Raw genomic sequence first — 23,310 nt, 5'->3', positions numbered from 1 at the left:
AGTGTTGTTTTCTGTAGGTAAAATTATTTTCTTACATTTGCACTGCTGAAGTGATTTAAAAAAAAACAACCCACAACACCAGGGATAAATGCAGAATGATAATATTTCTTGGGAATTATATCTAGTAACTGAAGAGCACCTCTTTCTCCCACAAAACAATATTAACTCTAAGCTGCGTTACAGGGGTCATTTTGTTGGTTTGCAGTTGAGTGCATTATGACATTTTAAGACCGTTAACATTAAAGATATAAGCAAACATCAGAGGTCAAGTATGAACTCAACTAATAAGGCATTCTTGAGCAAGAAAATGAATCACATTCAAGTGACCACAACTGTCTTCATGCCACTCTAACCCAGCTGCAACCACATTTGACTCTGTGAAGAGGTCCAAAGCAGCAGGTTGCCTCCAAAAATCCCAGAGTAAGGAGATTTGTCTAAATGCCACATACAGATGTACAGACGTTCCTTTAATAAAAAAACTACTTCTTTATCCAGAAACTACTGACAAGAATACACGAGTCTTTGGATATTTTTAATTTTTTTTTCCTGCCAAGAGCACCCGAAACTTCTAAACATGGGGCTTTTAAAACTGATTGCTCTTGGGAGAAGGCAAACTGACCTAGAAATGCAACACTAGCTCTACCATATAATGGCAGAAGAGATAGAATACCCATATTTCAGAGTGAGGAATTCAGGCAGAACAACTAAGAGGGAGAGTTTTAGCCTCCGTCTCCTGCTGATGGCTTAACAGAGCATTTTTTTGCCAGTTTCCAAGGACATGCAGGTTGGTGCCTTTCTTGTTCCTTGCTGAATCATAACTGAACACTTACAAAAGTAATTCAAATCTTTTCACACTTTTCTACCCTGTTTATTCCTAATCAATTCTACTTTAAATTTTTGCTTGTCAAAGTATCCTTACTGAAGAAAAATCTTACATGAAGACTTAGAGAAAAACATAAGTATTTTTGAGGACTGGATTCAAAGCACTGTTAGTAGTTTGAATATAGTCTCACAACTGAACTCAGTAGAGTTAAGAATCACCGAGTAGAAGAGCAAGTAGTAGTCACTAAAGCTATCTGGACAGGCATGATTTTACACTTAAAAATATGCTGCCAAGAATCTTGGGGAATTGCACTTGCTCTAGAAGAAGTCTTCCTCTCAACAGAAATAAAGAAAGAAATTCCTGAACAGCCCTCTCTTTCAGTCACTCTCCCTGCTCTCTGAGATGCCAGGTTGGCCATATTAATAATTTAAAAAAAGAGACATTGCACTAAAGAAGCCCAATAGCTGTTACCATGCCTAAGGCAAATTTGATGATTTATCAGTTCTGCTGGCGTATGTTTACATTTGTAAAGAAAAACCTTACTGATACTTCTGTTGTAGCCGTGACCATTTTCAGGCTGCAGTCATACCACTTCATAAAATAAACTTCCTACACTTTTCCATAGACAAATATGATTGTTTTTTGCACTATGCATGTTGAAAACGTAGTTCCAAAACCAGGTACTACAGCAGTGTGGGGCTTTTTGTTTGTTTGTGGGTTATTGGGGTTTTTTTATTCTATTGCAGATGTAGAAAAATACACTTGTAACAAACAGAAAACACTAATAAAGACTCACTGCTAGAATGCAATCTAGCTAATCTTTACTGTTGTTCTCACAATTCTGGAAGTTGTATCTTTTAAAATGAAAAAGCACTTCACTAGTTCTTCTCAAACTCCTCCATGTATCACTATCAACACCAAGCTTTAACAAATCACATAATACCTTAAAGCCTAATTAGATGATTGTCTGTAATGCTACTTAGTGCAGCACTACATGGCAGTTACCAAGGAAGACAAGTAGAAGTCAGCACCACAAGATCAGATTACCCACATCTTAAGGCATTTTACATTTTCATATCTCCCAACAGGAAACCTGCCATTTAAAATTCATTCTCTTAGCTGAGACTGTACTCTCAGCTTCTTAGTTGATCGTTATCTCCATGAGCAATTGAGCTTTGTGTGAGCTGCTGAAAGGTTACCCAGTGATTAGCATCACCTAATGGCGGTATCAACTCACCATAAATTATGCAGTAACTAACAAATCAGGTATAGACTAGAAAAGAAAAAACTGTCTAGTTATGGAAAAAGGGTAAGGGATGCTGTCTTCCATGAGGATGGAAAGCTGTGAGATACCATCCAAGGAAAACCAGAATCACGTAGGTACTGCCTTAGTTTTCTGTGTCTGTATTAGAGTTGAACAAATTTCTAGATCTCCACTGCCTGGAATGTAAGTTTCAACATGCACCTCATCCACAGATGCTGACATTTAAGCTGCTGCAGTCTACATGCTTGTCCTACTAGACATCAGGTTTTTCATTATGAAAGCGTTATAAGTGGTGAGGTATCATTCTTTAATGGAGACTACAGTGTCAGCTATGGGAGATCCTGATACTGAAGGCTGGGAAGCAGGTTCAGATCATACAGGACAAAGCTGAATTTTAGAGAAACAGACCTTTAAAACATCACACTACTTGATAACCATCAGACAAAATGGCAAAATGTCCCAAGAAACATGTTAGCAATTGGTCATGCCTTTGTTACGCAACGGTCCTGAAGACCACAAAAGCAGCAAAGCTGACACTGGCCAGGTATATCAGCATCCTTACCATTTCTGAATAACATTCATTTAACTAACAGAATGACAGGTATTTAAGCTAACATTCATCCCATTTAATATTTTGTGCCTTCTTGAGCTAAGTTAGGTGTGGTTTCTTGAGGTTTCCCACACTTTTCAATAAAGAGAGGCTCACCCAGCCGGCCATTCAGGCCATCCATAAGCCAACCTGCCATGAAGGTGTCTCTCATCACCAACTCAGGTCCTGACTCAGGCACTTCAGTAAGATTTGGTGAGTGGGATGAACCCCCCAACCTTAGATCCAAAGGGTCTATGAACACCAATCCACTGCATCCCATACCACAAGACATCCTCCAATTACAAAATTCTGTTTAGAACAGAACAAAGAAAAGACACAAAAACTGTAGTCATTAAAAAAAAATTCCATCATTTCCAAGTATCAGGAGACTCCTCTCTGGTTAACGTAACCACAGTGCTCATTTTTGTGTGAAAAAGTTTATGAGAAGGATAAAGTAGGAATAGACTCTTTCAAGTGGATACCCACTAACATACAAATAATAGCTCATAATCCAGACTTCCCTGGACTAGTTAAAAAAAAAATTAGCTATCTAAGATTTTCTGGCACTGGCTACATCACAAGAAATTGGAAAGTTTTCAAGGGAGTTGACCTTGAAGAGGTGACACAATATAAATATATTGGGAAGGATATTATTCAGAGTTTGAGTAATAAATTAGATCATAGGAGACCAGCAAAAAGCAAGAGGCTCAAACCCTGGAGTTCTGAAGGAGGAAAGGAGCAGAGTCAGTGCTAGTGAGTAGGAAGGATAAAGGTTACTCTGCAGAGAATGTACAGTTGGAAAGCCACTAAAAACCATACCATTTCAATACTTCTCATTGTGGTTCTTTTAACAATACATAACAGCTGCATAAACTGTTGCACAAGCTGTGTGAAGGTAAAACATAGTCAGCATTCTGACTGGTCACGTCCAGTTCCAAGTAATTAAACCGTGCACCCAACTCCCCTGAGCTATGTACAACCCCATTGACAAGCTTCACGCTGCAGCTGTACCTGACCCTGTGTGCTGAAAGGTACAAAAAAAATCCCTTTGCCCCTATTTTCCCACCAGGCATTCTTGGACTTATATATCTTCCAATTAGACTGAAAACAGGTACGTTAGCACCTAGATATATACATAGCACCTAACATAATAGGCTGAATTTAATATAATAAAATAATAAATAAGAGGGACATGGTTGGACACATTGCATATGCAGAAAGGTAATATTACAGCTTATGTCATGAAGCTGAACTTCTCCACTGGTCTCCAAAGCAGGGTTTGCTCAGCCCAGGTGGTGTGCAAGGCAACCTACTGGGATGCTTGAAAGAAATATGTTTTGTACCATCAATAAATAATTTTTGTGGTTACTTTATCTGATCCATTTTTAATTTCCATTTTATGTATGTGTTATAAACCACACATATATATACAATATATACAGTAGCACACATAATTGATAAATAAATATACATATATTGGAAGTGTGTGCTCTCTACAATCTATGGACAGAGGCAGTCCCTCTCAGGGAAAAGCTGAAGAGCTCACGTTCCTAAATTATGACATGAAAAGTTGTTGAAAGTTCCCCTAAACTTGAAGTATCTGAATAATATCAAATAAAAAATTTTTACTTCCATAGCTCATCTTATAATCTTTAAATTAAACTTAAAACTCAACCAACATGACAAATTAACAAAGTATTCAGCTGAATAAGATACAGATAAGAAACACTCTCTGTGACTGGGTTTCTTAAAATCTGACCACAACCTCATTAAAATCATCCTTTGCAAGCAGCAAATACACGGTTTTCCTTCTGTTCTCAACTGGAATCCCTCTAGACTTTGTACGAGGTTTGTAAAAATACCCAACCACACCCCCTCCCCCCCCAAAACAGCAACAAAAAACCAAACAAAAAACCACACACACACACAAAAACCATACAAAAAAACAACCACACAAAAAAACCCTCCAAAGTTTACAATTCTCACAGACTAACTTGCTTCACATTTGTGAAGTAAATCCCTTGTTGAGAGTTCACAGTTCCCTTTTAAGAATTCAGGTTTTTTTTTATGGATAGATTAAAAATCTACAGAATTTAAATGTATGCGTAAGGAAGATATAGTTCATGTTCTTTGTGAGTTCTGTGTCTCTACATTACAAAACAGGCCTCTCAATTACAGTGATACTCAAATCTAAGAACTAATTATAGATGGAATGGATAGGTGAAAAGCTATACAGGCTACACTGTGCAGATACAGGGCAATTATCTGGAGCAGAATAAACAAAACCAAGATAGACAGTAGAGGGGCTGAATGAGGAAAGACTGCAATCAGTAGAGCAGCAATAGCTGCTTGCTTCCTTCTGGTTGTGTGGTGTTCAAAAGGACACATTAAATACAAAGCCATTTGCTAAAGAAATCTATCCATAAGTGCCATATTTTAAACAGCAAAGAAATTTGTCAGACTCTTCTGTGTTTGCATAATTCAAAGGCAACTTTCTTCTTTTTTAAGCCAAAGTTGGCATATACTTGATCTTCAGTGAGGTATGTGCAAAGACATTTGGTTTAGCAATAATAAAATGATAGCTGTACAAGGTAGTGTGTTTATTTGAATACGCAACAATGTAATCATTCAAATAAATGCTCTCTTAGTTCTTTTTTCACAGTACTTCAAGTCAGATGTACATAAACTAGTCCCTATAAATTAAAACCATATACACTGAAATAAAGCATTATGCATTTTAACTTTACGTTCTGTTTTCGCTTTGAGGGAACATACTCCATGTGGCTTTGAATGGCTGCAGGTGTGGATTTTGTACCACTTCCATTTGTGGTTTTTCCTATGACTGCACATCCAAAAACTGTGTTTGCTATAATATACGGTCAGATGAATGTTCTGAGACCAGATGGACTTTTGCTTCACAGTGATAGTCTGAAGTCCTTAAGGTGAACAAGAGAGTGGAAATGAGTTGCTAACTGGCTTTTCTAAGTTTAGCCTCGTTAAAATCATCTGCCTGAACAATCCATTTTCTTTAAATTAGCATCTGGCCTCTGTTAGACTCAGACTGGAAAATGCCAAATTTGAATAATTATTTTAAGGTTATGAAGAAAGAGCTCACAGATGCTTAAGCTGTATGGTAGAAACCAGAACAATTTGTTGATGACAAGTACTGATAAACACATGGGGGACAGAAAGCATTCCTTCTCAACAGATGTGGATATCAACAACAAAATCCTTAAGATACAATTTTTCTTTATAATGTGAGTATAGGTGGCCAGTGATTCAAAATGCATTAAGACCCTGAGCACTGCTCAAACAGCAGTGATACATTTTCATTACAGAGTAGAATTTTAGACCACTAATGATTCAGATTATGAAGGCCTACACTACAATACCTGGATTGTAAGTAAATTAACCCATTTTCCTCTCTGCTCCAATTTACCTTATAGAACAAAGGGAGATTGGAAAAAAACTTTCTGTTAAATTGATGCTCATGATAAGTGGTTCCTCCCTAATTGTTTTACATTGGCTCTTCAGGCTGGAAAATGCCTTTTTTTCTACTGCCTTCTATAAGACAGAGTATGCAAACAATTCTTAGAGCAGTTCCACTGTTATTTTGCCCTTCTTTTTACTTCATCCATTCAGTCCAGTGTCTGAGAAAAAATACTCGGCCTTCAGTTTGCTACAGCTATTATAGTGCTGATGCATGAATAAGTATTTCAAGCATTTCATCAGTTAATACAGACTAAATTTCAAATTACCAGCTAAAGCAGTGAATAAACTCTCACGCCCTGAAGCTTCTATTTCTTTATTTATTTTTACCTGGGAGAGACACTCTGACAGACTGATCAGCTTCCTTGACAACTGCTGCAGAAAATTTGAAAAGTTAATCTTTTAACCAAGTTGTTTGAGAATTCTGAAATTTTCAAATTCCTGCCGGTGTCTGTTAAAAGAAAAAATACTTCATGGCAGGGGAAAAAAAAAAAAAGAAAAAGAAAAGAAAAAAGCATAAAACAATAAAGCCTGACAACGCATAAATGGTAACTACTGCAGCAGGAGTAGAACCAAAACTTTTACCAAATAAGGCTACAAGGTAGCCACCAAAGAGACAGCAAAGGACTAAACTGATATGGCTCTTTCATCATAACTACTTCAGAAAAGGATGACACCATGGCAAGTGCAAGTGCAAAACCCAAGAATAGTTCAAAGGAACACTTCTCTCACCCACAGAGAATACGCTACTGAAAAGAGATTATGAATTATCATATGCTGTTATTGAGCTAAGTGGTTATTCCTAAAATAAGCTCATCAGTTCGGATATCTGACAAAGCATTTAAAATGTATTAATTCTCCTCACTTATGTTACAAAAGGAATTAAAAAAAATCTCTGCATAACATTTGTTATCAATTATTTTAAATATTTCATTGGAGAAGCTACATGTATATCTGCTAAGTCTCAGCTGAAGCCGTATGAAAAATGTTTTGCTGGGGCACAAATTACACAGATCAGACTAACATCACCAAGTAGTAAAAACAACTTCATAATAGAGAATAAAGAATCACTTCTAACATGTTGCCATTCTGGCAACTCTTACTAAACCCAGCACAACAAAGAGTAAAATATGAGGGGTAGAAAAATGAAGTGTACACCTCACAAGCTGCCAGAAGATTCTGTAAAGCTCATAAATCTACACAAACACTTCTACAAGCTGTTGGTCTTTTATATGTCTTCACATGTCATCAAATCTGCCCTCCAATATTATTTACAACCAATGCCTTTCATACCATGCAATAAAGAAAAATCTTCCTCAAATGTCATAGTCTCTCATTACATAGTAACTTGCAGCAAGAAAAGGCCATTCGCTGCTCTTAGATTTCCTGTCATTCAGTAACTACGGATAAAAATGTGCTGGCTCGCTTACAGGTCATTGCCATTTAAAAAAAAAATTATAAATATAATCAAAATAAAATGCAATAACATAAAGCAATGCTAACTTCAATAGTACTGACAGAAATTCATGATCATGTATGTCTGAACAAAATTCTAAGATTCTATTAATGTTTTGTAAAGTAATTGCTTTACATTTTCATAGCTCTAAATAATTATGCTCCTAGACCCTTATACAGGAAATTCTGCAAGAATAATAATTACATAGTGAGCCTTTTTACTAAGCTCCTTTTGAATAACATATTGTTTTAAAATATATTGATCAAACTTTCTTTAATTACTTTCAACAGAAGACCAAATAAGATTTGAGAGGAATGTTTATGCTGCTTCTTGGGAGTTGCTGTCTATACATAATGGGAAACTTCTGGACAACCTCAATTATCCAAAAAACACTTGTACAGAGTCAGCAGGGTAAAACAGGAAATTTTTTTGACACAAAATTCCAATAGGGAAGTGCCAACATCCATTAGGCAATATAAAAGGATGGGCTGGAACTAGATGATCCTTAAAGTCCCTTCCAACCCAAACCATTCTATGATTCTATGAAAATTTGAGCAATTTGAAAATTTGAGGGGAGTTGTGCTTTATGTTAGGGATAGCCAGGAGAGTATGGAACTCTGCCTGGGAACAGGTGAGCAGTTAACAGAGAGTTTGGGGGCCAGGGTTAAAGGGAATATAGCTATGGCAGACATTACTGTGGGCATCTGTTACAGACTGCCTGATCAAGAAGAACCTGTGGATAAAGCATTCTATAGACAGATGGGAAAAGCCTCACGCTCACAGGCCCTTGTTCTCATGGGTGACTTCACTCTGACATCTGCTGGAATGACAGTAAAGCCCAGCACAAGCAATCCAGGAGGTTCCTCGATTGTGTAGAAGACAACTTCCTTCAGCAAGTAATAAAGGAGCCAATAAGGAGAGGTGCCATGCTTGACCTCGTGCTCACGAACAGGGAAGGGCTGGTTGGAAATGAGATGCTCCAGGGCAGCCTTGGATGCAGCAATCACGAGATGGTCGAATTTGAGATCCTCAGGACAGTGAGAAGAGTGTGCAGCAAGCTCACTGCTCTGGACTTCAAGAGGGCAGACTTTGGCCTCTTCAGGAACCTGCTTAGGAAGGTTCCATGGGATACAGCCCTAGAGGGCAGGGGGGCCCAAGACTTTTGGTTGATATTCAAGGATCACCTGCTACAAGCTCAGGAGTGCTGCATCCCAACCAGAAGGAAGTGCAGCAGGAGGGCCAGGAGACCTCCTTGGATGGATAAGGAGCTGCTGAGGAAAATCTGAGGAGAAAAAAGAGGCCTATAAAAAGTGGAAGCAAGGACAGGCGGCCTCGGAAGAGTACAGGGATGTTGTTCGGGAAGCTAGGGACCAGGTTAGGAAAGCTAAGGCCCAGTTAGAATTAAACTTGGCTAGGGATATTAGGGATAACAGGAAGGGATTCTACAGGCACATAGCAAATAAAAAACAGATGAGGGAGAATGCAGGCCCCCTCAGGAAGCTCTCAGGAGAACTGGCTACACAGGATTTGAAGAAGGCCGAGGTTCTGAATGACTTCTTTGCCTCGGTCTTCACTGGCAAAGGCTCTGACTGCACCACCCAAGTCTTGGAATGCAGATGCAGAGACTGTGAGAATGAAGACCTTGCACCCACTGTAGGAAATGATCTGGTTTGAGAGCATCTTAAAAATCTGAACGTGCACAAGTCCATGGGTCCTGATGAAATCCATCCATGGGTCCTGAAGGAGCTGGCAAATGAAGCTGCAAAGCCGCTGGCCATCATATTTGAGAAATCATGGCAGTCAGGTGAAATTCCCAATGACTGGAAAAAGGGAAATATAACCCCCATTTTCAAGAAGGGGGAAATGGATGACCCAGGGAACTACAGACCAGTCAGTCTCACCTCTGTGCCTGGCAAAATCTTGGAGCACATTCTCCTGGAAGGCATGCTAAGGCACAGGAAAAACAACAAGGTGCTTGGTGACAGCCAGCATGGCTTCACTAAGGGGAAATCTTGCCTTACCAATTTGGTGGCCTTCTATGATGGGGCTACAGAACTGATGGACAGGGGTAGAGCAGTTGATATCATCTACCTGGACTTGTGTAAAGCATTCAACACTCTCCCACATGACATCGTTGTCTCTAAATTGGAGCGACATCAATTTGATGGATGGATCACTCAGTGGATAAAGAACTGGCTGGATGGCCGCACGCAAAGAGTTGTGGTCAATGGCTCAATGTGCAGCTGGAGACCAGTAACGAGTGGTGTCCCTCAGGGATCGGTGTTGGGACCGGTCTTGTTCAACATTTTTGTCGGTGACATGGACAGTGGGATTGAGTGCGCCCTCAGCAAGTTTGCCGATGACACCAAGCTGTGTGGTTCGGTTGATACCCTGGAGGGAAGGAATGCCATCCAGAGGGTCCTTGACACCCTTGAGAGGTGGGCTGATGCCAACCTCATGAAGTTTAACCATGACAAGTGCAAGTTCCTACACCTGGGTTGAGCAATCCCAGGCACAGCTACAGGTTGGGCAGAGAAGAGATTCAGAGCAGCCCTGTGGAGAAGGAATTGGGGGTGTTGGTTGATGAGAAAGTGAACATGAGCCGGCTTCAGTGTGCGCTTGCAGCCCAGAAAGCCAACCGTATCCTGGGCTGCACCAAAAGGAGCGTGACCAGCAGGTCGAAGGAGGTGATCCTGCCCCTCTACTCTGCTCTCAGGAGACCTCACTTGGAGTATTGTCTGCAGTTCTGGTGTATTCAACATAAAAAGGACAGGAAACTGTTGGAACAAGCTCAGAGGAGGGCCACGAGGATGATCAGGGGACTGGAGCACCTCCAGTATGAAGACAGGCTAAGGAAGTTGGGGCTGTTCAGCCTAGAGAAGAGAAGGCTGCGTGGAGACCTCATAGCAGCCTTCCAGTATCTGAAGGGGGCCTATAGGGATGCTGGGGAGGGTCTCTTCATTAGGGACTGTGGTGATAGGACAAGGGGTAACAGGTTAAAACTTAAACACGGGAAGTTTAGATTGGATATAAGGAGTAAGTTGTTTACTGTTAGGGTGTTGAGGCACTGGAATGGGTTGCCCAGGGAAGCTGTGAATGCTGCATCCGTGCCGGTGTTCAAGTCCAGGTTGGACAGAGCCTTGGATGACATGGTTTAGTGTGAGGTGTCCCTGCCCATGGCAGGGGGGTTGGAACTAGGTGATCTTAAGGTCCTTTCCAAACCTATCTATTCTACGATTCTATGATTATTGCAACAGGGTACAGGATATGCAGATCCCTGTGATCCATGCTGAAAGTTTTAAAATTTATTATTAAATCTATAATGTCCTTCGAAATATGAAGGACCAGATATATTTTTACCTTGGACACCATGTCACAAAAAATTTCTGGCAGACCTTTATTATCATGTTGATATAGGACCAGAGACAAATGGATATTTTATAGATGAGAAAGGAAGAAAGCATGATGGCTAAGCAAGTCTCACAAGGAACACTGGCTTACACAGACTGCAGGCCACAACACACACATATGACATCATTCTCAACCTCACAACTACTGCCTACAAAGTCCAGTGAAACTGTAGGAGAAACACATTAAGGTTCAACTCAGATTTAATGAAGCAAGAAGTACAGGGTTCCTAGAAACCTGCCCTTCTTCCAAAGAAAAGCACAGAACAAAATATTCCCTTATCCCTGGTAACAGCCTAAGTAAACTAAGGTTGTGCACAACAAAGCCATGAGGAGAGACAACTGTGAAGGTTATATGGAAAGGGATCAGAAGGAAAGGGGAAGAGAGTGTTAAAAGAGATACTGGTGAGCACTGAAGAGCAATATAAGGGGGATTAGCAGAGCAACAGTTTTATCACTATTTGTGACACAATTCTGTCCTATGGTCTTGGGAAAAAAAAAAATCTTAACTCTCCTAGGTCTCCATCTGCAGTATGGGACTGGCACTGTTCAATATCTTTTTCTGTGACACAGGCAGTGGGATTGAGTACAACCTCAGCAAGTCCGCCAAGCTGTATGGTGCAGTCAACACGCTGGAGGTAAGGGATGCCATCCAGAAGGGCCTTGACAGGCTTGAGAGGTGGGCCAATGCCAACTTCATGAAGTTCAACAAGGCTGCAAAGTTCTGCATGCCGGTCAGGGCAGTCCCAAGCACAAATACAGGCTGGGTGGAGAATGGATTGAGAGCAGCCCCGAGGACAAAGACTTGGGGTATTGGTTGACAAGAAGCTCAACATGAGCCGGCTGTGTGAGCTCACACTGGAACAGGTTGCCCAAAGAAGTTGTGGATGCCGCACCCCTGGAAGTGTTCAGTGCCAAGCTGGATGGGGCTTTGAGCAACCTGGTCTAGTGGAAGGTGTCCCTGCTCATGGCAGGGGGGTTCAACTAGATAATCTTAAAATCCAACCCTAACCATTCTATGGTTCTTTTTCCCTCTTTGACACAGATGCTGCCAAGTGCTCAGGTACAAAATGCCTACAAAAAAGATATGCATGTAACTTTTAATTTCTCATTTATAACAGTTTGAATAAACTGCTTGAAATGAGATACAGGGCTGCAATGAATAGTGAATATAAGACCACATATTAAATGACTGCTTCCTTTACTAAGTTCTGTGCAATGTGGTAAGGATGTCGTGGAAAAAAAAAGAATCTAAATATATAATTACATACATATGCAAAATGAGAAAAAATTAATGAGCATGAAGAATATTAATTTAGGCATTTCTTAATTCCTTACTGCTTCATTTTACAGTTACAAATTAGTCACTGTCCTCCCATTCTTTACAGAGTGAAAATTCATTTCAAAAACAGGTATTTTGGAATGTAGAATAATTCTGTGGAGAAACAGGACACATCACTAAGTAATTGCAACAGTAAATGAGAAGAAACTCATGTTATTCTATACACATCCTTTCCTATGCACATATATCGACTCTGTTTTACAATCCTCTGTAGATGTATCAGGACTGACATACCATGCAAACTGCACATGCATCAATCCAATAGAATAATAAGAATCATCTATTCAGCAGAAGTTTCCACTTGTATTACCTGCTTTTATTCTCCAAGCCAGAGATATTAGAGGTTGGTTAGTTTAACTGTGCAACATAACCCGTTCACAAAATGAAACTGCAAGAAAACCCGGTTTCCGTGGAGTAGATTGGCAATCAAGGATACCCCTTCCTTTTAAATACCAAGTTTTCATCACCTTCAACTGAAACGCTAGAGCTTTTCATGAGAACAGCCAAAATCTCCACTACCTGAAAAGCTGCATTTCCCCAGTCTGTTTCTTGATGGGGGTTTGATTTTAATGGCTTATCCATTTCTCATGAAATTTCTAAGAAACAGGATTTGTTCCTTGCCTGGGCTCACTGGTACCAACTTTCAGTCGAAATGAGAAATTAAGCAACTTTTAAGAATCTGAATAACCCAGATGAAAGCTTGAGCAGCTTTAGTAGAGGCACTGCAGCTTTCTCTGAAAATAACATGTTTACAAAGTTCATCAGAAAGTTTAAAACAAACACAAATTTACTCTGCTTCACTATCAGAAATAATGGATTATTAAGGACAAAGCAAAGTGATGGTTAACTGCAATCTGTTTTCAGAAAATTCAGTCTTGTGTACTAGAATGCTTCTCCTGCTAGAGAAATGCATTTAGCTATAACCACCTAAAGCAGTTTCCTGATTGCTCCATTCATAGTAGGTATCCATTATTAGTAATAGGAGTTAAGTTTTCCAAACAGGGCATGTGAGTTTATCTTTTCTGGGTTTAGAAAGAAGAGATATTTTAAAAAGAAACATACTGAAAAAGTGCTGTTCATTGCCTCAAGAATGCATTTTCTGCCATAACGTCTTGTCTGATGATTGTACTTTCAAAATGTCAATTTATCAGAATCATAATTTCCATGCATTTTGTATGAACAGTAAGTAAACAAGTTTAAAATGGGGACTTAAAAGGAAAAAGCACAAGTAAAACATAATATAGATGTTAAAAAACATAACAAAACAAAATTATATCAGAAGGCCCAAGTTACTTCTGCTTTATATATCGGGTGACATCTCTATCAGGACAAACCTAAGCTAATGAGAGATGCTAATCAGAGAACAGAAATAAAAATTATTTCAGTAGTATATATTTTCAACCCTGATTCAAAAGCTCCTGAAAATCTGTGATCAGTGAAAGAACTCAATGTATAGGTGTAGAATCTTTCCTCTCTGGCTATTAAGAAGTTTACTCAGCATTTTTAACAGGAGAGCCCTGAAGTCACAGGGCTCTATGACCTCTTTCTCATTCCCCTTCTGAAAAAAATGATGACACTTATTGCTGTGGTGAATGCTTTTGGTCTTTTAAAGGTAATAAGGAAGACAGGTAGCCACAGGCAGGTTAAAAAACCTTATACGTGTGTAGCGACTTGTTTTTATACATTTCTAAACATAATGCTCCCTTATCTTTCCATCAAATACTATTATAGGCTGCTTTTGTTGAATATTTCTAGCAGCCTATTGTACACAGTGCATCATGAGCTTCATGGCCTGAGGCCAGGAAGGAAGGTGTGGAACAGGTCTTCACAGGTCAATTTCCACTCCCCAAGTTTTCAAGTATTTGAGAGAAGGTCATGTTACAGCACAGATTTACATAGCAGAGAAATTACATGACTGCCCCTTCTAAGCATTTCATAATTTCAATTAAAAAACAAGGTCAAATGAAGGGGGGGGGGAGAATAACTCTACCTTTTCACAATAGTCAGAAAATTAAACAAAAAACATACTTAGTGTGGTTCTTGCCAAAACATTAGTAAAAAAATCTACTGACAGTAAACACAAGTTCAAAGTATTTGATTTACCATTCCTCCACAAAACCCTTTTCTTTTTTTTTTTTGTGCCTCAGAACAGCCAATAAACAAACCCAAAATACGCTGTATTGCTCCTTTAAATCACTGAGTTTATTAGCTTTAGTCCAAAACACACATATTTTTACAAACATGCATATCATTAAGGAATATATTATTAATTCCAAGAGCTTTCACTCACAGTCTGATAGTCTAGCAGGAGTGTTTAGGGAGGGAACTGCTCTTTGTATCGTCTGTCCAGATGAAAAGAAGAATAAATTGGAATAGCTTTTCCCCCTCAGAGACTGAAATATAGCACACTTCAAAAAAGGGCAGTATTGGCCAGCCTCAGCACTGCCTGACATGTTGTTTATACTAGACGGAGACTAAAATTACAGTGTTCATATCTGGCATTCTTTAACTACAAATTGGCAAAATAATCAATTTTTTTTCCCCCGGAAAAACAATACTATGATATTTATAGGATAACAACAAAATACTATATTAAGAGCAGCTAAGGATATCATAAAGTGAAACAACAAGTTTAAAAGTGTTTAGATAAGTATCCATATATCTATATTTTTCTTAGCTTACAAGACTAATGCTTACACACAAATTCCTACTAATATCATAGAGTTTAAATATGCTAATCGTTATCCTAGATAGCTCTCAGAATTTGTTTCAACACAGTCAAGCAGTTGTAGCATTTAGACTGACACACTGCTGGTACTCTTACTGAGCAAGCAGAGAGAATAAACAGAGAAGAGACTGGCTTCAATAACTGCAATTAGACTTAACATTATTTCAGTTTCTAAAAAATGACAAATATGTAATCTGATTTACTCTTCAGCAGTAAGAAAAAGTTTTAGGCTGATGTATTCCTAAAAAGGGTTGTAGTTTTAAGGAACTCCTGAACAATCTATTGAAGACAGATTCACCGTGTTAGCCAGATTTTATGTGCATTTGATATCCTTTCAACAAGCAAAAAGGAGGAAACAGAACTTTTTGTGGAATCTGACATTTTCTCTGTTTACCAACACAAACTCTGAGGGATGAATTTTACCAAAAGCTGCAGCTTAGCATCTCACAGCCCCTGCAGCTGAAAATTCAGGTGAAAAATATGGGAGTTTTTCTCTATGATACAAAAGGAACTTTTGGGAACATTTCTAAAGGATACCAGAAAGCTTGTCTAACATACAATGGTTCCTACTCAGCACAGCCCTCCAAACAAAGAGTAACAGATGCACAACTGGTATTAATAACAAAACATCTCCTCCCTCTGTTAGTCAAGAGAGGACAGCTAAGGACAAATACAGTTTCAGGGTACTTACCTACTCGGAAGTTAGTGGCTGTCAGAGTGTCAGCAGCATGGCCGTTTTCACTGATGAGGGTGGTGGTATTTCCCTTCTCACAGTTGTTCTGACAGTTGCCTTTGGTACAAGTTACTTTACAGATACTGGGTGTAAAGACCACCTTGATACGACCAGTGTGATTTCCCACTGTCAGTGGAGGCAAAGAAAAAAAGAAAAATAAACAGATCACTTTGGTATCCATTGATTTCCTTCTGAAAGTTTTGGGAAAGAAAAAAAAAGGCAGGAGGGGGGGTCGGGGGGAGAAGAGAAGGCGACAGGTCTACAGGAGGAGGGCAGTCTGCAGTGCTCTCTCATAGATCTCCAGTGGTGTCTCTGAAACAGGAGTAGGAAGCTCAGCAAACAGAACTCCGGGATCCACTCCAAAACCACATTTAAAGTCAAGTCACTGGAGTGGGATTAGTAATCACAATGCTGCACTTTATTCACAGGCAGACAAAGAGCAATACCAAGGGCATGACAACTTAAATAGCCAACCCTGACAGGCAGATGTAATGTAAAGAGGCTGGCTGTGCACCTAGGGGTGAATAAACTCTTGTGTCCTCCTGCATACTTTTCCTGTTTCTGCACTTATTAAGTCACTATTTGTAGCTCGACCCCTGGAAATGTTTTAGGCATGCGGCATGTCTGAAAACATCTGTCTCAAATCTCCTGGCACCCCAGCCCGAAATGGTCAAACCTTGTGACGCAGCTGCCTGGACCCATTTTTTCACAGATTTTTGGCACTACTTTTCCATAAGGATTTACGTATTATAGACTGAGCTTTGCTGTCAGCCTTTGTATAAGTAATAAATAGTTCAGAGAAAAAAGTAAGTATCAATGCTTGAAAATACTGGTTCTGAGCTCAAAGATAAAAAAATATTAGTTCTTTATATACATATGTATGCACACACATGTATACATACACAGAGTCATTTTTTAAATTTGAATGTAAGAAAGACTGAGCAAAGACTAATTTTAAATTAAGGTAATCAAAAGAACTTGTTACAGAATTTAATTTAAAAAGACATGCAAAGCTGAAGACAAAAAAAAAAAGAAAAAGACATTAAAACTACTCATTAGGAAAATTAGGGAAATAGAACATATTCCATTTGCAATTCTTAAAAAAACCAAACATACGGTTTGCCCTCTGCACACTTACTTATTAATAAATTCAAAAACCTCTTGTAAATATATCACAGTATCTTCATGGAAACAATAAACAATTTCATATCAAACCTAACAATTCCACAAAATGATGCCCATAAAGAGGAGACTCTCCAATCGCCTTCCTAAAGTCACAGAAATAAAGAATTTCCTGGACAGTTGTCTAACCCAGTTTATGAAATACCCTCTGGACAATTTTTTTTTCTTTTTTAAATCTCAAGAAAATGAAAAAAAAATCTTCCCACTTCAAAAGAATATAAATTCTTCATATTTGTCTTTTCATAAATAAAACAGTTGTGCCAACTGTTTTGTCTAGAATAAAGGCACTGCTCTATTTGAACAGCAGTTGTAATACAGATGCTTCCACCTTATTTCTCCCTAAATAATAGCTGGAAAAAGCACAGCCCAGACAGACACAGGAATAACATATCTCAATTAAAGGCTAGTATTGTGATTTTAGTCAACATAGAAGACACCCTGGATTCTTGGATGCCAAATGAAAATTATTAATACACCTTTCCTAATCAACAAACATAAGTAGCTTATGAACTGCTGAGTCTAGAACTTAAGGACAGCTTCACAAGCAATACTGCCATCTTTGTATTTTATTTGCAGTTTTATATACATATTTTCCTAGAAAAGCCCAATCCATTTTATATTTTATATTTTCAGATGTTTTAACATTTTTCCTTTAGGATGTGATCTAATTAAAAAAACATGGTTAGTTGAGTCACAAAAGTCAGCCCTGCCTACACTGTAAAAACCAGTATTGGGGGACCCACACAAGGTTTCCAGCTTAGCTTAAAAATAACTAAATCATAATTTAATTCTCCTTCTTAGTATTCTGTACTATGCTGCTGAGCTGTAGCAAAATTTGAACGTAATCTTTATAATGAAAATAATATCTTATTTTTAAAATAATGTTTATTATATAGTTCAGATTTTACCAGAAAAAAATCTGTAGCATAACTTTATTTTTTGGTAGAAGGGGTGCCTTAGTATGAGGCAATTGTAAATTCGCCTCTTATCACTTTGGGGTGAAAACATATTAGCACGTAAGTCTGGGAGTAACAGTGCATGAAGAGCAGTTGAACAGTACCTTCACAAACACAGGCCAGTACCTACAGAGGTAAAGAGTATCCATGAAAGAATATTTTAATGCAGCTGTTTAGGGAAGTGAGAAGACTGAAAAACAACACTATATAAGCACTAACCCCTATAAATATTCATATTATTATTCAGCAATGATTTTGCTATTAAAAAAAAATTAATTCTCACAGATATTCCTCGTTTATTAGTTGCAAAAGAGCCAGAAATAAGACAGATTCATATTCTTTTGACATGGGAAGATTTTGTTAGATTTATGAAAACCGTAATGAAACTATTATTTTCATCTCCTTGCCTAGCAGGCCACATCTTTTAACTTTCTCAATACTTCTTGAGACATTTGGGAGGGATACAAAGCTAATGATGGCCCCTGAGCTGAAAATTAACCAGGAGTTGAATCAGGGGAGAAAAATTGTCTTCATCCTTCTCTGTAATTGTACCTAAGGAAACAGTACTATCCTCACGCATCCTAAGGTTTAGCAACCTTAATAGTGAGTATGATACACGCAGATTTAAATTGAAACCAGACCAAAAACTCTTCTCCTGAAAGGAAGCTTTTGGCAGAAATACTGCAAGGTTAGACTCTTGGACTTCCTTGAATCTTCTCCCGCTCCCTTCTTTCCCCACTCCCACTCTCCTCCAAAAAGGGGATGATTTAATTCTAAATGAAAAAAATACATCCTTCAATATGTTTTAGCTGCATTTTTACAGTAGCATACAGATTATTTTCCTCTTTAAACTCCAGAAGCTTTACTGATGATGTCACTGTGACATAAGACATGACAAGATCTGCAACTTAGATTATCTCAAATTCATTTCTGGAGAAAAACTATGGTGCTACATCACTGCAACATACCTGGAATCATATTTTATAGAGATACATACAGACATGTATCATAAACTCTTCAAAACCAATTTTAAACATGTGGAAATGAAACACCTCACTCTGCTCTTAAGTATAACACCAGACTGAAGAAATACAAATGTGAGACCAGATAAATAAATTAGTCTAATGAAAAAGCAGAAGATACAAACACCAAATAAACAGCAAAGATACTGAAAAAAAATATGGCAGAACTAGGGATAAACTCAGATAGCTGCTTTAATAAAGATGGAACAATCAGAATTACTAATACTGGTTAAAGCTTCATCCCTGAGTTAGGCAACAAATTCATAATGAGGAGGCTCAGGCACAGCCAACTGCATAATCATCCTGGCTCATAGTACAGGCTTACTTATACCTAAGAACTTTTTGATACATTTGTCGAAGGAGATCAGTGGAAGAACGTATCCGTAGTTTCCAGAATCTGTGAAAGTCTCTTGAGTCAGACTCAAAAAAAGAAAGATGCATGGGCAAAACAATGAGATTTTAGTTGAAAATTGGCACCGCATGTATGTGATTTTCTTTCCATCTCTGTAAGTCACTATGATATAAAACTATGAACACAGCAAGCTCCTGCTGTGATTTAGCAACTACTGCAGGAGAAATGGAAAATACAAGCAAAAGGCTTTCTTCACAGAATCCCTCTACCCCCACTGTCCATCATGACAAACTAATATTTTTTTTCTGCCTAAATAAAAAAAGGTGATTGAGTTAAGATAAGGGGGGGGTAGCAGATTTTAGGTCCACATGATCACAACAGCTCACAAAAGTTATGCCTGGGTTGCTTAAAGGGGAAGGGTTCCTCCTCAACCTCCTGGGTCCCTTTGTCTGTAACATTACTTAGCCTTAGTTTCTTTCTAAAAGAATTTCTATAAACACATTTTTTCTTGGTTTTATGGCTGCCTTCACAGTTCCAGCATTCTGCAAAAATTCAACTAGACAGTATTCAATAGTTGTAGTGGATCTCAGATGATTTGTGGCATGTCCCTGTTTTGCGGGAAGACAATAGGCTAGCAACACTAGCGAAAGCAGAACTGGTATTCAGTTAAAAAGACTGCTACATTGTACTGTCTCATAGGTCAAGTAGGGCAAAGAAGAAAATATTTTAATGTGTTGAAAAAAATTATTATGTTACTGTGTATACAATGTTTTGTGCTTCACCGTGATCTTACCAGAAGGATCAAAATCACAAGCAGTGGCTTATACTGTGGACTCGGCTGGTAGGGCTTACACATACCTCTCCCATAATCCTTGCACAAAACTTCTTATGGATTCTACTTTTAAAGGGGTTCATGTTTTGGTGTTTGAGGTTTTTCTTAATACCTTCACTTATGACAAATCCTGTGGCAAATCTTCTGAGGAAACAGAACTAACCAAACTGTAGGCTTTCCATTAGTACCCTGTTTTCATGACACCCTACTTTTGCAGTAAACCCAGTATGTTTTCATATGTGTGTCCACACAGAACGTCACCAGACCTAAAGATTCTGTCTTAAGATTATATTCTTTTTCCAAAGACACTAGATTATCTCAGGCAATTTCATGTTTTTGAATTATAGCCATGCTGCATGAGAATACTTTAGGCACAAAAATCCATCTTCTCAAGTAAAAGCTAACAAGCTTTTAAATAGCAAATAAATATGACATTTTTAATCCTCAGATGACCAGCTCCCTTTCTTTATTCTCAAATGCTGACATAAAAAAAAAAAAAAAAAGGAAAGGAAAGAAGCAGAAGGAAATTACTTCTTTCCTAAAAGAGGTTTCTCCCAGTTATTTTACCAGTCCACCTGTTTTAGTCCTCACTATTAGATATGCTTGTTCAGCCAAAAGGAAAGCTGACATTGTACAAAAATCAACCACGTAAGTAAAACAATAGTTTTAAAGACTAAAGTCTTTAGAAACAAAAGTTTCTAAAAACTTTCAGAACTATTGTCAAATGACCTTTTTACACTTTTGACAATATATGAGGAAGTTCTGTCTTCGTCATCAATTTTAAACACCCACCCCCACCTGATTCCCAAAGATCAGAACAAGTTGAAATTTGGCTATCATACACTTAGGTACATCAGCATCTGGAAGATTTACTAATGCTAAGAGGTAAGGTGGAGAGAAGAGGAAAGAGATCAAAAAGGAGGAGAGAGAGATAAGACACGTTAGATTCACATACAGAGCAGATGCAGATCTTCCCTAGATTTCAGAATACACACTGAGAGGAATACAGCCTTTGCAAGGCATGTAAGGGACTGAAAGAGATTGAAAGGTCACCTAACCTCCTCTCTCCTTGTTCCCAACACAAGATGGAAGAGCAGGATCACATAAAAAGTTTGTCCAGCCTATTCAAAAAAATCTTCTATTATGCAGATTCCACACCCTCCCTAAGTAACATACTCTAGTGCTTCAATCTCTCTTATTATAAGAGTATTCCCAATATCTAACTCACATTACCCTGTTGCAATTCAAGGGTATTATTTCCCAACAGCGAACTCAGAGAAAACCTTACTCTTCTGTGGATCAATTTCTAACATATTTGACAACTGCTACCATGAATCTCCCTCAGCCTCATTTCTCCAGACCAAAACATTCTAAACTTCTCCAGTCTAACAGGCCATATCATGCAGACCTCCATTATTTCTTGGTTTGCTTTTGATATTACTCACTTGGTCCTCATCTTTCTTCAAATACCCTGTTCAAAATTAGGTAATACTGCACCTGAGGTCTGATGGGCATTGAGAAGAGCAGCAGAATTACTTAATACAGCTTACCTAAAATGCTTGTGTTGGTATAATTTATATTTCTCCCCTAATGGCGACCTTCACACTCAGAACCAGCCTGTAGGCTAGGCCAAAGGGGCGAAAATGTCCCAAACCCCTTTTTTATCTGTTGATATGGATTTCATTCCAGTGAACCAAATGTGGAACACACCTTACATGACCTCAGCAGGACTGAACTCAGCCCTTATACAGCTCTGAAAATGGGACTAAAACCTGTTGCATTCAAACCTGAAAACCCAGCAGAAAATGAGCCTAATTCTTTCTGTAAGTGACAAGCACAAACAAGTCCAAAAATTACATGGATTCAAAACAGCAAGGCACAGCTGCTAGGTAATTTCATTTTTGACTTCAATATATAATACTAATCTTCAGGCAGAGCTCTGCATCTTGGCTCTTTCCAGAAACTTTGTTATGGTATATTTGCACACCTCACACTCAGTGTACATTTCACAGGGATTGGGAAAAGTTAGACAAGGTAATGAAAATAAGATGATCCAGCTCTTTTACACCCAAGATCCAATAACTTCTCTGATGATTAAAAGTACTCCCCAGAGTTCTGCATGAGGGGAGGTGTACATGTGTATACCCATGCAGTCAAACATTTTGAACAAGCCAGCAGTATGTCAAGCTGTACTTTATTTACCACGTCTAGACAGCTAAAGCTACACATTATAGAACCATAAAATAGTTAAGGTTGGAAAGGACCTTAAGATCACCTAGTTCCAGCCCCCCTGCCATGGGCAGGGACACCTCACACTAAACCATCTCACCCAAGGTTCTGCCCAGCCTGGCCTTGAACACCGCCAGGGATGGAGCATTCACAACTTCCTTGGGCAACCCATTCCAGTGCCTCACCACCCTAACAGGAAAGATCTTACTCCTTATACCCAATCTAAACTTCCCCTGTTTAAGTTTTAACCCGTTACCCCTTGTCCTATCACCACAGTCCCTAATGAAGAGACCCTCCCCAGCATCCCTATAGGCCCCCTTCAGATACTGGAAGGCTGCTATGAGGTCTCCACGCAGCCTTCTCTTCTCTAGGCTGAACAACCCAACTTTCCCAGCCTAACTTCATATAGGAGGTGCACCAGTCCCTTGATCATCCTCGTGACCCTCCGCTGGGCTTGTTCCAACAGTTCCACGTCCTTTTTGTGTTGAAGACACCAGAACTGTACACAATACTCCAAGTCGAGGTCTCATGACAGCAGAGTAGAGGGGCAGGATCACCTCCTTCGACCTGCGGGTCACACTCCTTTTGATGCAGCCCAGGACATGGTTGGCTTTCTGGGCTGCAAGCGCACACTGAAGCCAGCTCATGTCCAGATTCTCATCGACCAACACACCCAAGTCCTTCTCAGCAGGGCAGCTCTGAATCCCTTCTGTGACCAACCTGTAGCTGTGCCTTGGATTGCTGCCACCCAGGTGTAGGACCTTGCACCTAGCATGGTTGAACTTCATGAGGTTGGCATCAGCCCACCTCACAAGTGTGTCAAGGTCCCTCTGGATGGCATTCCTTCCCTCCAGGGTATCAACCGAACCACACAGCTTGGTGTCATCGGCAAACTTGCTGAGGACG

The 23,310-nt window shown here is 39.0% G+C and overlaps 1 protein-coding gene across 8 annotated transcripts in view; it reads right to left on the bottom strand.

Annotated features, from left to right (window-relative positions):
* Positions 1–23,310, bottom strand: part of LTBP1 (latent transforming growth factor beta binding protein 1) — a 196,397-nt gene that overhangs the window by 112,883 nt on the left and 60,204 nt on the right. For 6 of the 8 annotated variants that reach the window (XM_062629565.1, XM_062629567.1, XM_062629570.1 and 3 more), the window contains exon 5: positions 15,790–15,957. In XM_062629565.1, the coding sequence (XP_062485549.1) occupies positions 15,790–15,957 (168 nt within the window). Of the gene's footprint in view, positions 1–15,789; positions 16,250–23,310 lie in introns of those variants that run through there. The other 2 variants (XM_062629572.1, XM_062629573.1) reach the window with 2 other exon arrangements.

This window comes from Pezoporus occidentalis, unplaced genomic scaffold, assembly GCF_034315485.1.
Source record: "Pezoporus occidentalis ecotype Australia unplaced genomic scaffold, CSIRO_AGI_Poc_V1 ctg34, whole genome shotgun sequence".
Classification (NCBI taxonomy): domain Eukaryota; kingdom Metazoa; phylum Chordata; class Aves; order Psittaciformes; family Psittacidae; genus Pezoporus; species Pezoporus occidentalis.
Note: the sequence above shows the minus strand (reverse complement) of the source record. Positions and strands in the feature narration are given on the sequence as shown.